This window comes from Sparus aurata, chromosome 12, assembly GCF_900880675.1.
Source record: "Sparus aurata chromosome 12, fSpaAur1.1, whole genome shotgun sequence".
Lineage (NCBI taxonomy): Eukaryota > Metazoa > Chordata > Actinopteri > Spariformes > Sparidae > Sparus > Sparus aurata.
Window position 1 is genome coordinate 16,310,045 of NC_044198.1, and position 13,948 is coordinate 16,323,992.

The 13,948-nt window shown below is 41.6% G+C and overlaps 1 protein-coding gene across 1 annotated transcript; it reads right to left on the reverse strand.

Annotated features, from left to right (window-relative positions):
- Positions 1–735: 735 nt before the first annotated feature.
- On the reverse strand, positions 736–13,884 carry nup155 (nucleoporin 155). The gene is made up of 34 exons (XM_030436551.1): positions 13,713–13,884; positions 13,314–13,480; positions 12,201–12,338; positions 11,992–12,088; positions 11,804–11,874; positions 11,634–11,726; positions 10,545–10,808; positions 10,381–10,454; positions 10,198–10,289; positions 9,989–10,086; positions 9,729–9,896; positions 9,490–9,590; positions 9,172–9,342; positions 8,949–9,059; positions 8,733–8,827; positions 8,444–8,529; positions 8,210–8,351; positions 7,987–8,053; positions 7,751–7,866; positions 7,447–7,550; positions 7,122–7,255; positions 6,738–6,929; positions 6,353–6,491; positions 6,108–6,243; positions 5,859–6,012; positions 5,668–5,772; positions 5,192–5,346; positions 4,886–5,015; positions 4,675–4,788; positions 4,475–4,595; positions 4,257–4,367; positions 3,768–3,904; positions 3,541–3,647; positions 736–1,696 (listed from the first exon to the last, which is right to left on the reverse strand). Exons 2-34 carry the CDS (start codon positions 13,453–13,455, stop codon positions 1,558–1,560), a joined length of 4,104 nt encoding a protein of 1,367 aa, XP_030292411.1. The 5' UTR covers positions 13,456–13,480; positions 13,713–13,884; the 3' UTR covers positions 736–1,557.
- Between the last annotated feature and the right edge of the window lie 64 nt (positions 13,885–13,948).

The following is a 13,948-nucleotide window of genomic DNA, read 5'->3' on the forward strand; positions in this document are numbered from 1 at the left end:
TACATCATATATATTATATAAATATATTTTTTGCTGCATTTCACCTGATTGTATACTGTCCCCTTCTTAGGCTTTCACATGAAAATGATGAAGCACCTTGTAACTTTATTTTGAAAAGCTAAGCAAAACAAAGATTATAAAATGTTTAAACCAAACAGATGTAAAGTTTGTGGAATAGGCACCAGATTAATGCCACTCACACTGCAGATTCCAAATCTACTTTTACTCTAGCTACATATGCGGCAATAACATTTTAAGTCTGAAAATTACATTTTTGACTATACAAACATTAGGTTGATTTAATGGACATCTAACCGGGTTAACATTGTGAACAATATACTCTGTATAAGCATGTGTAAATGTATTGACCCTGTGGATCATTAAGAGTGAAATAAGCACAGCATTAAGTCAAAATTACTTTATTTTCCATCCAGCTCCAAATAAACATAATTGTGTGGTGGAGTGCACAGCTAATTGGTGAAAAAGACCTTCAGCAATTACTGTCCTGTTGGTGATGACTCTAAGAAAACCCTGAGTGCCAATTTCAATTAAAGATAATTACAAGAACAAACAGTGACGAGGTTAGGTCCATTATTGAACGCCCCCCTGCGGTGTCAGCAATTTAATCCTTCTTTCTGCTTTGTCCAATTTAACACGTGTGCCAGAGAACACGTTCGTTGGTTCAGAGGTAAAAACTAGTGTCTGTATAGTGTTTTCAAAACATGCTCAAACACAAAAGCGATGACAAGTTTTATTTCTTTATAAAAAATGTTTTATGATTTTTTTTTTTTCCCCATTCAGAGCAGGCTGAAGTTTTCAGTTCAGCACTGTGAACTGCAGCGTGTAAAAAAAAAAAAAAGGTTCTACATACCAAACAAACACAAAAGCACTCAACTCATACACAACAGCATTGTTAAATTTATGAGCCATCTAGACAAAATGCTCACTGTAAATAATACACAAGCCAAAAAAAATGTTTAGATGTGTGTGTGACCTTTGGCAGAGGGAAAACATAAGGGCCAAGTTATGTACATAATTACAATATCAGACACTGAACTGTATGTTTGGAGGCAAATTTATAACAATCGAAATGATTCCCATGTGATCAAAAGGCTTTAGTCAGGTAGGTTTACCAAGTGGATTCATAAAAAAATATCCAAAATCAATCGTCAATAAGTGCAAATTCAATATATGAAAACCGACCTGCAAATTCAGACTGATTTCATGTTTTTATAAACACAGGTAACTCAAAACATTTCGTAGATATCTGACACCGTTATTTGCTCACAATGCAAACAACCAACAATGTCTCGCTCTCTAAAGTTGTATTCAGGATAATGTTCAGACGTATAACAAAATCTATTAAATAAGTTATAAAACTTGTCTCTTCCGTCTCATCTTCATCAGAACATCAAGAAGCTGAAACACATCAGACTGAAGAGAAAGAGGTGTGCTGATCATGTCATCTCACTTTTAATCAGCTGGTTCATTAAGGCCAGCAGTGTACAATCCAGAGGTCACCTGTCCTTTGTCCTACGAGGAGCGTTATTAGTAACGTCAGTGGAGCTTCTCCAGCTTCGCCTGCAGCGACTTGAAGTTGCCGATGGTTTGCTGAAGGGCCGCGTTTGGGCTCAGAGACTGCAGCTCCACCAGGTATCCGCAGATGTTGTCGAGACACACATTAGTGAAGCGGCGCCTGGAATGGAGGGAAAACAAAGCTGTTAAACTCAGTTTACTGCTGGTTTATTTCAGGTTGTGACGGTTTCAGTAACATACTAGGAACCTTAATAAAGCTAATGAGGCTGCAGCAGTTGGATCAAATCAAGAGGGAATTTACTAATTGCAAAAATCTCTCTTTGATAGTGTTTATTTGCTGTGCTGCGATGGAGGGCAACACAAAAGGGGGAAATTTGTATTTTAAAGATATCCAGGGATGCATAAAATTAATCTTTTTCAAGCAATAACCAAATAATTTCCTCTTTTTCACGGCGAATACAGATCATTCCACTTTTCTGTATTCAAGAGTCAATAACCAGTAGTTTATGCACACCAGAGGGTAAGACTGACTAAGGCCTAGTCCACATGAACACAGCTATTTAAAAATAAATAAATAAATTCAACAAATATCTGCTCAGATGAGCATTTTAGTGCCGTTTTAGCTATAATTTCCATTCAAATGACACGCCTGAAAATACTTTACTCATATCCTGCACTGGGCATGCAAGTGATGTTGTAAACAGGAAGCAGACTGTACACTCCTGTGTGCTGCTTAGCTACAGAAAATATACTGTATGAATGCAGCCGGGGAACATGAAAGCTCTTCACAAAATCATCATGGTAATTTGTCAGCGATAAATTATAAGTGCTTATTTGTATCTCTTTTATCCATCATTATGTTTGTATATTTCTTTATATAACATTTAAGATAACATCTTTTTGCTATAAGAAATCAGATACTCCAATATCATAACACACACTCAAGTTCACATTAGCCAATGATGACACAAAAACGGATAGCCTAAATGTTGGAGTCTGTGTCATCCTTTTCAAAAGTCTCAGTTTATGCCCGTCCAGACATAAAAACTGAACATGGAGTTTCTGAGTATCTTCAGCCTGACAGGAACTTTCCAAAAACCCAGTTATCAGTGACCTAAAAGCTGTTTGTGTGTATGACAGGCCAAAATCCATAGAAAAAGCATTTGTTTTGAGAAATAGCCGTGTACGCGTGGATGTACTGAGCAAAGCTCCAGTAAAGTTTTAATGTGTTGAAACTTGCAGACCTTTTCCCTCTCCTCTGAACCCTTGCAGCAGATGTAATGCAAAATGCAAACATGTTGTCTCTCTTTAAATGTCAAAGTCAAAGTTTAAAGACTCTGGTCTTGTTAAGTCATTGAAAGCCACAATAAATACATTTCCCACAATCAGACCGATAACAGTGGATTTGGCTCAGACTGCTGAAGCCTTATAGTCAGATGTGTATTTTTATTTTTATTTTTACACAGAATGTGGATGTCAACTGTTTTAACACAAACGTGAATAAATGTGACGTTATATCCCTTAAACAAAACCCCCTGGCAATAGGTATTTTTGGTGCAAATCTATCTGACCTTAGAGAGAAATCAGAGAAATTACATTGTCACAAATGATAAGCATCAAGCTTGGGCAAACACCAGCAGGCTTTTGGTGTTTTATATCCGTCTGTCTACAGTGTCTTTGACTGCCTGAGTGTATCTGCTGCTGGCAGCACAAAAGTGACTGACAGAAATGATGTGTTGCCTGGAAACAGCAAAAATGCCTCTTGCTGAATTTTGCTGCACTCATTGGAGACAAGGTTATTCAAATTCCTTTGTGTTTTCAAAATAAAAATGTTTTAAAGCATTTCTCCTCCTGTTCAGACAGAGGATAGTTACAACTACAGTTTAGAGTAGATGGGTTCTTGTCTCGTCGTCTATGATATGATCATGCTCCCTCTCAAGCACAATCAACACCACAGCGCCCACCACAGGCCAGCAGCTGAACAGCTCCTCAGACAGCGCTTACCTGTCATAGGTTGGTACTCTGCTGGGATCATCCACATATCCTGACAGCAGCACGTGGATACATTCAACCAAATGGAGAGGTTTCCTCAGCCGCTGCCAACAGGGATCCTACAGGCAAGAGACAATTTAATCTTCAATGTGCAAAAGCTGCAGCTGATATATATTATTCCTGTACATTCATTTAAACAAAACTGAAGTGATGAATTGGACATGATCTTTTATCTGTACCCGTGTTTTGAAGAGTTGGTCATAGACCTCCAGAAGACGTGGCAACTGTACTCCAATCTCCTGCATGGTGGAGGTGACGAAGCCCACGTCCCAGTTCAGTCGACACACTTCCTGCTCTAGAAACTTCACAAGGAACTCTACAGCCACAGGACACAATGCCACTTGTTAGGACTGCAAATTTATCAATTTGTCAATTCAAATGTGTGTTAGACTAAATTGATTCTGTGCATGCATGCAATGTACAGAAAGCGAATCATTGTCTCCACAGAGAGGACAAGTTTGAACAGGCTGGCTGCAATCAGAGGATAATTAAACTACCACCTAGAGCACCAGGGTGACCCTGCAGACCTGTACCACAGAGACATGCTGACATAAATGATGCAAAGGGGAAGACTAATTACATTACTGTTAACAAAACAGTCAACAGCAAGCTGGAAATTTCTAACAAGAGGAAACCTGAACATAATGACAGAGGGTGGGATTGCTTACCCAGAGGGAAATATCTTGGAGTTCCAGCGTAAATCTTCCCCAGTGACACCAGTTTCAAACTGAGGGACCGCATCCTGTCCACCGGACTCATGGCCACGCTGTCTCCCAGCTCTGCACAAGACAAAAACAATCACTGACTAATCACATACAACATTGGCATGGCTTTTTCTTTCTTAGACCAAGGCTATATTTTTGCGAGTTGCTGACATGTCACGTGCCTTTCTCCATGATCTCTTGCCACAGCGAGTGCACCAGGATCGGGTCAGAGTGTCCCGCGCAGTGAATGATGGCCAGCTTGCACTCAGACAATTTGAAATGGTCAGCAAACTCCCCATAGAGCTACAAGAGAGAACATTATTCGGAATGGAAATTCTCCATACTCCCCAACTCTTGATCATCAGTATTCTGCTCGTGTTACCTTGGTGATGTCCATGAGCTCTGAGTCCAACTGAGAGATGACATTTTTCACTGAGGGATGATGGGAGTACTGTCTGATCAGGGTCTCCTGAATTTGTACTTGGATGCGCACCAGCTAGAATGAAAACCAAAACACATAAACAAAGTGGTTACAACAACATATTTCATTGGTTGATTAATTTCTTTCACTGTGATTGACACCACATGCATACCTCCATCTTCTCTTCCAGCTCATGAAGGAACTCTCCATCAGAGGCCTGAGCTGAGATGCAGGAGGAACTCTTAGCAGACAGGATAGCGCGGGCAATGTACTCCAAACGCTGCTTCAATGAGATCTCAGTGCTGCATGATCAGAGGACGACAACACGAAATTGTTAACAATAAGAAAAACTAACAATTAGAAAGAGATACTATAGTGTTTACATAGTCAATGTGGTTTCTCTGAAGAGCTTTTCTTCATGTTAAGTGATAATAATCTACCAGAATAAACTAATTATCTAGTTTTTGTGTGTCCAAACCTGTGCATGTCAGCGAGACGGGCCAGTACATGAGCTGCCTTGCCAAAGTTGCGGTTCTTCTCGTAGTAGCGCCACAACAGGTCCATATTGTGCACTTTACTCTGGTCCTGCTTTATCATATGCATCAGATGTTCTTCCAGGTAGGGAGAATTCACCTGGACAACAGAAGACAAATAAAAAGGAATATCTATCAGACTGATGGAATATAATCACACATGCTTACTTTGGATCAACAAATGTCTATTAGGGATAACAAAATCAATACAAGTTTCATCAGAAAACACAACAAAGTGTGGTTGATCATTCATATCTGGATGGCAATCAGTCTACAGTGACATCCTCAGGGTGTTTTTCATTTAAACAGGAATAAAAAGGAAACTTAGATCCTGGATATACAGTACTCACAAACAAAAACAGCATTAAGTTGCAAGTTTCAAGTACAAACTGCGAAAGAAACAGATAAACAAACACACTACCTCTAGCAGCTTGTCAGTCAGATCGGCCTGAATCAGCCAGTTGTACAGAGCGATGTGAAACAGCTCGTCCTGAGACCTCTGGGCCAGACCCAGTATCTGCTCAAACTGCAAGAGAACAGTATCATTTCATCAATAATGCAGATCATGTTCGCTGCTGTGACAAGAAAAGAGCATTAACCCTTCTTACTCACATGAGCTGTAGCTTCTTCATTGCTGAGCATGTTGGGGTCAGAAGTCATGACAGGAGGCCCAGGCTGCTTGGGGACGCTGGGGGACTGAGGGGCCGCTTTGCTTTGGTTCACCAGCTCCTGCATGGTGTCTGTGATGCACTTGTAAGATGAAAGTCTGGAGAACAAAGAGGAGGGGGGGGGAATGTAAGTGACAATCTGCTAAAAAAGCCAAAAATGTGCTATTCATGTGCTATTTGTCTGTTGTGATACCTCTCTTGGAAGGCCTGCTGTCCCACTCTGTCATCTTCAGGCTCTCCATTCTTGTAGTAGTGTGGCCCCAGTCTCTGTGGATCCTTCTTGTCTGCCGCTGTGAGGCACAACTCAAGGACTCCCTCGTAGAAACGCACTAAGTCAACAGCATTGGTATTAGTGCCAAAAAACAAATAACAGCATGAATGTAACCTGCTACAATTAGAGAAATACAGAAAAAGGAGGAGACTCTTGTGTGTTCCTACCTTGCCTGTACTGGGAGCAGACCAATGGCAAGTCGGTGTGTTGGCTGATCTGCTGATAGAGCCGTAGAGACTCCCGCAGTGTTCTCTCTTTATCTGCTTTATTCTGAATCTGCTTGGAGCTCTGCAGCAATTCATTAGCCTAAGTGGGACACAAAAGCAACAAATTCATTATTAGGACACATGAATCAATGTGGGTGAATCGATAGCTTTTATGGGCCTTGATGAGCCCGAAAATTATCCTGATGATTGCAAGAAATGGAGGCATCCAAGACACCAGTAACACAAAAGCTGCAGAATTATGTCATCGCAATAAAGGCTGAGACATTTAACTACATCTAGCACCTTTAAAGTAACCCAAACACATCACCATGTTGTGTGCGCGTACCTTAGAGCAAACACTGTCATCACTGCTGTACAGCAGGGGACAGATGTCCCGCAAGTGATTGCTGATGGCATCCACGGAGGCATTATCTTTAATGTAGACATTAATGAGTGCTGTGATGAGTGCTCCAGACAGCTCCTTGCCCCGGATCACTACATCCTTAAAACTTGCTCCTTTCATCTGCTCTTGAAACTCCTACAAACACAGGAAAAAGTGGCAGAGTGACCAACAAGTACACCGAGAAGGGAGGGCTCAGATTCTAAACCAGGTCTTTCGTTGAAAACATAAAGGTGCTACATTCAGTAAGGCGTGTGGGTGAATGCTGCAGTGATGATGTATGGGCGTCTGCAGCTGTCCTACAGGAGAAGTGTTTGCGCACACATGTACCTTTGGCAGCTCAGACATAATGAGGCTGAACTGATGATCACAGAGAAGCTTCCAGAGGGCCAGAGTCTGATAGGAGCGATGCACTAACTGCTGGATGCCCTGCAGGGACACCTTCTCATAGACCTGAGCCTTGGCTGGAAACACAAAGAAAGCAGGGTTACAGGAGTTTGAAGGATTAAAGACTTCCAGGAAACATACAGTTAATCTCTTTTTTCACATCTACTCTGTTCATGTTGTATAAGACTTACAACATCACTGATATTTGAAATATTGATTCTCATGACAACATTCAGGAAAACTTGGGACACCTGCACTCATAACTCACTGTGATATTTCCTCTGGAGCTCCTGCTGGACCTGCTGAGAGTTGGCACCGTCAGGACGCATAAATCCCAGCAGCCTTTGCTGCAAGTTGGCAGGGGAGGTAAAACTAACGGGGAGCAGAACAGATGTTGTTCAGGAGGGATGGGAACAAGATTTTTCGTAGATCTGAAGCCTGTTTTTGCACTTTCATGCAAGCAATACTGACATAAAATGACAAAATATATGCATCTATATTCTTTAATTTGTAGCCAGTGAGAGCCAGATACATTTGATTGAATACTAAGAATGCTGAGACGGAGAACCTACCTTGCAGCACCTAGAGAGGATGGACTGAACTGAGAATTTTTGTCGAGAAACTCCCGCAAACCGCTGAGCTCTAGAATTACTGACTCCAGATCAAACAAACCAACACTGCTTTCCAACTGTGGAGACAACAGATAACACTTGAAAGTTAACTAGGCCCGTATAGCATCATTTTGAAAACTTAGAATTACTTTTTTTTTTACAGTTAAATAAATGCTTGTTAGAATTTTGATACTTACAATACTAACAGTTTGATTTCCTTTGCTCATGGTTTTCTCAACAGCGAGACTGCCATCCCAAATGTTTCTGTTAGAGCGAAGTCAGCAGGGAGCAGGAGAGAATGACATGTTCAGGACGGACACCGTCGTTACACATTAGCTTCCACACCTCTGGCCAAAGACGCATGTTGAGGCTCTCACCAAGAAAATTGATTCAATATGTGTCAACAAGTGATTTATTTACCCAAGAATGCGAGCAAAGTAGACACAGATGCCGTTGTGTTTCCCTGAGAAAATCACTTCTGGGCCAGCTGACATGGGGGTGATGGGGACAGTTCCAGTTTGCATTGGTGCAAAAGGTGTGGCTAAAGCTGGAGGCACGATGCCTGAGGGGAGAGATCACAAATTAAAAAAAGGTTTACAGATGTATTTTAGGACATTATTATCAAAGGTGAAGTTCTAATAGTTAATTATTTACCTGGTGCTGGAGAGCTCATCACAGGTCCAACAGTGCTGGGAGAAGACAGGGCTGCGGGAAATCTCATCTGTGCTTCTCCCCCATATCTGATTACGACAAGGAATGGAAAGTGGTAAATTACAGACTCCACAAAGCAATTCACAACACACACATTGACAACAACCTTAGAGTTAGTGGTGCTCTCTCCTGAGCGAGAGCTGCCCCATAACAAAGAGGAACTGCTTTCAGTTTGTGTACAATGTGAGTAAGTGTAAGTCTCTGTGTGTGCATAAACAATTCAATCCGTTACCTGAAGAAGGCTCTGGTGGCCCATTGTGAAACCTCTCTGTCACAAGCAGCACCAGAACAAGCCAGGATGAGCGCTGTGGCACAAGCCTGCTCCTCCTGAACAGAACAATTGAACAACTCAAATATATACTGTATATGTGTACATATGCTTTAATGTGGCATAAATAGGTTTATGGGGATTATAAAATATGAAGACAGCGAATATCCAGCTTTGTACCCTGTGCAGCTTGAAGAAGCGTTCAACGTCTTCACTTTCTCCTCCGGCGCAGCTCACCAACAGGTGACGGAGCTGGTCTACTGGCCGCAGTTTTTGGAAGATATGACTCCCCTACAGGATAGAAAGGAGTTAACTTAGTATGCAACATCAACCTTTTTAATTTTGTCACAGTAATAAAAGACTGAGCACTAGGCATGTGACGAGTCTTAACAGCAGTTTTTACCTTTGCAGAGAGAAGGACAAACTTCTGCGGAGGAATATTGTGCTGCTGGACCACCACAGGCGAGTCGGTGATGGGGATCTGCTCCTTGTTCAGAGGACTAAAAATCTTGATTGGCCTCTCTTCATTAAGAGCACATAAAGCCCAAGAGTGTCCATCTACATTAGACATCATCTGCAATAAAGTACAGAAGAAAAACAGGCATATTGTAGGGTTTCTATAAACCAGTGTGTCGTGTATAAACAAGCCGTAGTACAGAGGAGCAACTAATGATGACACAACTACGGTATTTATGAATTCATTATTCCTTAATGTACCAACCTGAGTCTCCATCAAGGGTTTCTTGAAGGGGAAGGAGTCATGGTTGATGCACCACAGAATATCGCTGTCCTCCGTCTCAGAAGCAGCCATTAACAGAACGCCTGCAAGATTTAAATTAAGAAAAAAAAGAAAACGTGGTATAACAGGCAGATCTGGGCCTATGCACCAGTGAGCTGAACATTACGCATTAAACACTGGTTACTGAAATGTGCAAAGAACAACATGAAAAATAGTTTTACCTTTGCTGTGTAGCGCCTTATGGACCTTTGCAGGCTTCTGCAGGGTCGATGATGCAGAAAACCCTGGTGGCAAACGGACATGGACCAAAGCTAGCAGGCTAGGCCGAACTGCTACCTGCTTCTGGTGCAGAGGGGCAAAAGGTGCGGTGCTGAAGTAGAGACGAACACCTACAAAAAGAGAAGATATCGCTATAAACATTTTGTATTACATAATGCATGTACCCAATTACTTCCCTTATCTACTGTCCTTAAATCTTTACCCGCATGAGTGACAGCGAGCAGGTGACAGTCTGAGGACTCTGCTCTGTCAATCACAGAGATTTGGACAATCGGTTTGAAGACAGAACGATCAATTGTCCTGAAAGGAGAGGAGAGTTGCAAAGAGACAGAAATAACATCTTAGTTGCTTTGAGGAAAATTACTGACAGAGGATGTGAAACAGGTTTAGGTTCAACGAACCCGGATATACCTGGCTATGTTTCCAGCAGCTGCAACAATAGAGCTCTGTGACATAGTTGCCACACGACTCATTCCCTGCCCATCAGCGCCCAGGTCATACACCTAAAAAACAGACAAATTGTACGTTTTTTTTAGCCCACAGATTTGATAGCCATCACCTGATCAGGAACATGAAATTGATTAAACGTCTTACCTGCAGGACACCTTTCTCAGAGCGAGTGAACAGCGTGTTGCGGGAGTTATCGATAGCAATCTGCACGATGGGATCTGTGGAGAACAAGGGCAACCAAGAGTTAAAGAGGCATTTAAATAGATCGTGGATGTCTTTCACATGCAGAAATGTATCCCTCTCCTTACCATCTTCAGAGAACGAGAACTGCAGCACAGAGGGTACGAGGAAGGACAGAGAGCTTTTGGAGTGGTTGATTTTTCTACAGCGCTGGCTGAGCCACCCGGCCTCAGCCTGGTAAGCTATTTCATAGAGGCAGCCGTCCTTTCCTGCCATAAAGATACGTCCCAGGTCTGTGGAGGTGATGGAGAGGATGTAGGTGTTGTCCGTGGGGATTGAGAAGAGGGGGTCTGGTAGCAGCTGCATCCCACCAGACATGCTGTCGTTCAACCCTATAACAACGACAGAGAAACACAAAGATGACCCAGATAACCTAAAACACATGAGGACATTGATAATAGCACTTTGAAAAACAAGCCAAAGCAAGAATGTGGGATATGACACCTCAATATCTCACTTGTCTATACAAGGGTTAGGGTTACAATATGCCATTGTTTTGGTAAACTAGCTCTTCTAACTTCGCACATTTGCCCATCTTATGAATATCTGGCTCTTGTTCGTACATATTTGACTATATATGTGGCAACATACTTAGCTTATGCCTGAGAGCAGCTATGCTTTGCATGCCCCCGTGCGGCTTTAAAGCAGACTGGAATCTTTGACGGTACTGCAGAATACTATGATTATCTTACTACAGGACTCCACAGAGGATTCAGGATAAGAAATTCATCTCTTAACACTAAAACTTTAATACATTTTTTGAAACAAATTTCCTTCTCTGGCATCTAAATAATCAAAAAAAAGAGGAAAGAGCAGCAACATTTCATCAATTTGATATCAATTATTGAATTTATGGGCAACTACTTGAATAATCGATTCAAAGAAAGAGAAGTTACAATTGTCTGATTTCAGCTTCTTAAATATGAATATTTTCATATACAACTTCTGCTCAAGAGGAAAACAGATTCTGGTTTCTTTACAAAACAAGATATTTGAGGATGTTATCTTAGGCTTTAAGAAACACTAAACTATTAATTTAGAAAATAAACAACAGATTAATTGAAATGGAAATAATCACTAGTTGCAGCTCTTAATCACAGGCTACAGGGAAACCACTAATGCCATGTCATTGTGATAGAGTTGTAAGAAGGACTCACCAGCCTGGCTCTTGGGGAAGCTCAACCCGAGAATCACTACATCAACGGAAGTGGCCAAAACTAAGAGGTAGTGAATGTGTGGCTGTAAAATCCCTGCGAAGAAAACACACAACTCATCAAGATTAATCAAATAAAATAATCACTAATAAAACAAGTTTAAGTTTACATACCTTGTTTTGGTTTTACGAGGCCCACTGCCAGAATGGTTTCAATAAGTCCATCAAAATAGGCCACATCTCCTCTGCAAAGAATACAGCAAAACAAAACAAATAACTTTCTTCATATCACTTCATGTTTATCACCAATGGAAATTCACAATAAAAAATAATCGGAATAAAGACAAGCTCAATGAACTTACCCATCTTCATAATTCCACATGAAGATGTCATTGTCAATAGTGAGCCACGCTCGAGAGATCTCAGGAAAAACTCCCATCATGCAGTTACACTGCATATCTGTAAAATGGTTAAGTTGAAACTGATATCTATCCCAAAAGCAATCAGCTAAATAATTTTGATATATTAAGGACCTCAGAGTCCTTTATTTTCCGTGTGACTAAAAGGATACGGCTGAACTGCTCCACCAGCTCAGGTGGCAGAGGGACTCGGCGGACTGCACTGAGCTCCGGGAGGTTTGGCACACTAAGTAAACCAGGTCCCTGGAGGGGGTAGTCCATGTCCGACACTCCAGAGAGAGACGGCATATCTATCAACACAATCAACAACAAGTATGATTATGCATCATCCCCTGACCACATTCGAAATCCTGATCATAATGCATTTCTCTTGTACACAAACACATTCCATCAGTTAAAAAGTCAGTGGGACATATTTTGGCACCACTTGAAATATGTTTCCTCTATATATCTTATCATAGAAAGCTTTTCTTTCATTCTCCCTCTACTTGCACCACTTTATGAAACTTAGGAACCATTGTATCATGATGTATTTTGGCTGTCATATGGAGGAAAGGCTTTCTGGCGGTGTGTATTCGCTCCATGTCAACAACATTTTTTAAACCCTTGCAACTTTTAGCTAAAACTGGTATGTTCTAGAAGAGAACAGAAAAAATACTTTGTTAATCTACATGAACCGGGTGCATAGGAGAGAACTGGGTAGACAAGAACAAATGCAAATGAATTCCTGTGCACTGTCCAACTTACAAAAACACAAATCAACCATCTGCCTCATGAAAGTCTAGCACTGAATCATCCAAAGTATTTGTATTTTTGCAAGCTGGGCAGTGTGCGAGAGCTTAATGCAACTTATGTTCAAGAGGAAACAGATTGTGGCGGACATAAGAGACGCTGCATGACACAGGTGTCAAGAATAGATATCTATTTACTGTAAATACATCTGGCTAGACTTTGACTGTCCTACTTGCACAGTTACAGATTGAAGGATTGATATAATATCAGTGTCTTGTTATGACCTGACTTGTGGCATATAACTCTGAAGCTACTCTCTTGTATAATGACAAGCAAACGACAAGCTTTCTCACGGTCAGTGTCTCATATCTCTAATATTTCTTGGATGGTGCTTATTTCTGAGTGTAAACAACCTTTAAAAGCCATAAAACATCCGTCAACACTTATTTACAACTCTCATCATGGCAGGCTGAATGTAAACAGAAGCATTTGAGTTCGATCGCTGCTGTTTGGTGTAGCTACACATTACTTACTGTGAGAGGGGACGCCGAGCAGCTCCGACAGGTCAGGAAAGCAGCGATCATCCTGCAGATGTCTGTCAACCACCCGGGCTGAGTTTTCCAGCGCTTCAGCGAGTGCAGCGGCGGGGCTACTGGGTCCAGCGCTGGAAGGCATGGCTGGGCTACCACCGCTAACTTATCTACACATCAGACGGTGAGCAAAGTTAGACACAAACAATAATGAGTGCAACTGCCAACACTTAGAACAACTTCAATGTGTCCAGTGCTAGTTGATGTTAGCATGCTCCGTAAGGTTAGAACGCCGGTTAGTTAGCCGACTGCTAGCATTCAACCCTTATTATGTAGCATGTAAGCTAAAAAGCTAGCTTAGTTAGCTAGCAAAGTGTTTCAAAGTGAACTCGCTGGATTTACCTGACTGAAAAGATTCCTCGCAGTGCTGAGTTGTTTGGCTCAGAAGTTCTGTTCACCAGTTCAGCCGCAAAATTTAAACAAATACACCCAACACACATACAAGTATCAGCCCGCCAACCTCATGCACCGCGGCTGAGGTGAAAGGTTTTTTTTTCCGGTGGCTCATCTTCTTCTTCGTCGCCTTAATTTCCCGCAGACTGGGAGAAGTGGAAAACTATGCTGCCACCCACCGGTCA